This window comes from Pinus tabuliformis, chromosome 1_2 (assembly GCF_031772625.1).
Source record: "Pinus tabuliformis cultivar Carrire ecotype Pingquan chromosome 1_2, CPIR1, whole genome shotgun sequence".
NCBI lineage: Eukaryota > Viridiplantae > Streptophyta > Pinopsida > Pinales > Pinaceae > Pinus > Pinus tabuliformis.
The window spans coordinates 920,361,946-920,365,233 of record NC_142298.1 but is presented as its reverse complement, the minus strand read 5'-3'; the positions used below and the strand labels follow the sequence as shown (position 1 = coordinate 920,365,233).

The following is a 3,288-nucleotide window of genomic DNA, read 5'->3' as shown; positions in this document are numbered from 1 at the left end:
GTAGCTGCTTCCTTTATAGAGTCCTGAGTATTGTGACGGTTCCCTTCATTATCCATTATTGTACTCACTGTATTTCTGACCTTTTGAACCGTGGCCTGCTTGTGGAAATAAGATGTGTTTTTGTCTCCCTCCTGCAACCAGAGTTGCCTTGATTTCAGTCTCCATTTTGTTTCTTCATCCCTAATAGTTTGACTCAGCTGTGAGTATAATCTAGTTTCTTGCTCTTTAGCTTGCTGAGTTAGCCCAAGAACTTCGATTCTTTGCTGCACTTCCTCTAGTTCTTGCGTAATTTTCTTTTTATTCATCTCAGGCTCTTATAATTGTTCTTTGCCCAATTCTTTAAAGCCCGTCTTACTCTCTTCAATTTTGTCTCCCAAATAAAAGTTGGCGAACCTTCTACATGTTGAACCCAAGCCTGCCGCACCACATCTTTTGCTGCTGAGGAACGATTCCAAATGGAGCAGTATTTGAAGGGTATGGGTCCTAGCTGACATTGGCTATGAAGAGTAAGCGTTATTGGGTAGTGATCAGAGGCAGAGACATTGAGAGTGTTTGAATGGCTTGTAGAGAAGGTGGACAGATATGCTATACTTATAAGGAACCTATCAAGTCGTTCCATGATATTGCCGGCACCAATTCTTCTGTTACTCCAGGTGTACCTATGGTTTTTGGGTCTGATATCAACAAGGTCGTGCTCCTGCATGATGGCCTCAAGTCGACTTCTGAATGGATCAGGGGTGAAATTTCCTCCTCTTTTTTCGTTAGCGTGCATCACCAGATTTAAATCTCCTGCTATAATGAGATTATTGTTCTGATCTTCCTCTATACTTGCTTCTAATGTGTTCCAAAACATTTCTTTCTCTCTGTACTGATTCGGAGCATATATGTTGTAAACTGTTACCTTTGAGCTACCTGTTTTTCTTTCTAATTTGACTCGAATCCAGTTCTGGTGTACACTGGTGGAGTCACAGATCCATTTATTGCTATTCCACATAGTTAATATACCGCCTGAGGCTCCTCTTGCTTCGCTTGCACATCCATTGAAATGCTTTTGCTGGCTTATTACTCTACTCATTTCTGATTGATCTTACTTTGTTTCTTGAATAAGAACAATTTTAGGATTTTCACTGTGAACTAAGTCCTTGAGGGCAACTAGCTTGGAGGGGTGCCCTAAGCCCCTACTATTCCAAGATAGTATTTTCATCATGATTTACTGGTTACATGGAGAGGTGCTCGCCTCTCATTACCTTTGTTACTATTTTCTTTTTCCAGGTGTCCAAGAATGAATGACTCTATTGGAGTTTGGGTACCCAGGGCTATGTCTTTCTGAGCACTTTCATCCCTCTGTTGCTTGGCCGATTTCCTGCCAGGCCCTGGCTTTTTAGGGACATCACTGGATGCTCCATGATCCTTTGAAGAGCTCCTGGTAATCCTTGAAGGGGGGGATCAGGAGAGGGCTGGATGATGAGGGGAGGAGAAAGATGGAGAGGGGGATCTGTGGAAGGGAAATCAGGCCCGGATTCTGCCTCAGAGAGGGTCGCGAAGGGATTAGAGGATGGAGGGAGAGGAGGATCTGGAATCAGAGGAGGGGAGGTAGGCTGCTGAAGGGGAGGTTGCTGAGAGGAGGAAGGTTGCTGATGGGAAGGTTGCTGAAGGGGAGGATGCTGATGGGAAGTACCAGGGGCATCAGGATCCATAGTTTTGAGGGGAGGAGATGATTTTTTCCTTTTTACAGTTTCCCATTGCCCATCCTGCTCATCAGATTCTACATTAACTATTTTAGTGCATCTATTTGCAAAGTGTCCATATTCATGGCATACCTTGCATTTGAAGGGTATCTGCTCGTAATCCAACTGCTGAATATGGCACCAATCATCAACTTTCAATTTGATCGCTTCCGGCAGTCCTCGGCCCAGATCGACTTCAACACAAATCCGCGCACACGCCTGCATGTTGTCTTTAGGTTCACTGCGATCTATGTATTTCCCAACCGCATTTCCTATTGCTTTGACCGAGTCATCCCCCCAGCAGCGAAGGGGAAGATGCGGCAGTCTAACCCAAACTAGAACCGCATTTGGTATATCAAGTTCTGGATAAAAATCTGGGGTCCATTTATTAAGGCAGAGACCCCTGGAGTCCATAAAGTAAGGCCCATATCTGAATATTAGATCTTTGTCCTCTTTGGTTTCAAAATGAAAAGTAAAATATACAGAATCTGATGGATATTTTACCCTGGATCTTGTCCGACCAGTTTCTCTCGACCCATCTTTGCACTGTTCTGGGTGATGGCCACAGTCCTGTAAATTGCCCGATTAACCCTTTTTCCGCTAGGGAAATGGCTGCCATGCGTGGAATGGTAGGTGGCAGTTGAACTTCCTGTAATACATCAAGCTTCTTCACAAACTTTGTTGTTGTTGGTCTAGGTCTTTGCGGAGGGAGTGACTTTACCAGATTGGAGAAGGCTCTTTGCAGCTCCGGATCCCCACCGGGTGGATCCGGAGGATCCATGATGAAGCTCGTTCAGGCGTCCCAGGCCGAGGCTCGATCGCGGGTTGCTCGTGCGCACAGCAGCAGCAGCGTCAGTTCAAATTACTTATATAAAATGTATTTTTCCTTTTATTTATTTATTTATGTTTTTTTAATTTTTTTTTAGTTTTTTAATTGTTATCTTTTATAGGTTAATTTCGTTTTTTTCTTAACATTTTTATGATTGATTTTTTTTTTGTCTTTTTATATATTTGATTTTTTGTTGTTTTCTTTTTAATGTTATGTTTTGTTTTTAATATATATTTTTATTTACTTTGTTATTCTTTTTAAATTCTTTTTGGTTTTTTTTTTTTCATTGTTTTAATTTTTAATTTTATGTTTTCAATATTCTTTTGAAATTTTAATGTTTTCGGATTCATGATAAAATCTTTTACGTCATTATTTCAAAATGTTGAAATTTTACCCTAGAAAAAAAAAAGGTGTTATTCCAGCATCAACACCTTTCATTTTTAGCATTGTTTTTCATGTTTTTTTGGGGTCTTTTGGCTAGAGTTCCCGTTTTGAGTTTATAGTTCCCGTTTCAAAATTTACATTGTTTAAAAGTGAAGCGGAAAATCCACCTCTACTTGCTCACCTTCCTCTAGATGAGTCCATTGAACATGAACCTACACCAATACCACAATTTCCTAGATGTGTATGTTCAACACAAGAGGTATATGATAATCTTGTTAGTGATCCTATAGATCAACATCGTACATATTCACGTTTCCAATGGGCCTCCTCTCTTTTCACTTAAGTTTC

General features: G+C 40.9%; 1 protein-coding gene across 1 annotated transcript; it reads right to left on the bottom strand.

Annotated features, from left to right (window-relative positions):
- Positions 1–301: 301 nt before the first annotated feature.
- Positions 302–1,075, bottom strand: LOC149208948 (uncharacterized). The gene has a single exon (XM_089398467.1). It carries the CDS (start codon positions 1,073–1,075, stop codon positions 302–304), a length of 774 nt encoding a protein of 257 aa, XP_089254593.1.
- Between the last annotated feature and the right edge of the window lie 2,213 nt (positions 1,076–3,288).

What these genes read in the sequence shown, in the direction of transcription:
- LOC149208948 (XM_089398467.1), bottom strand. Translation starts at nt 1,075, where the DNA reads ATGAGTAGAGTAATAAGCCAGCAAAAGCATTTCAATGGATGTGCAAGC.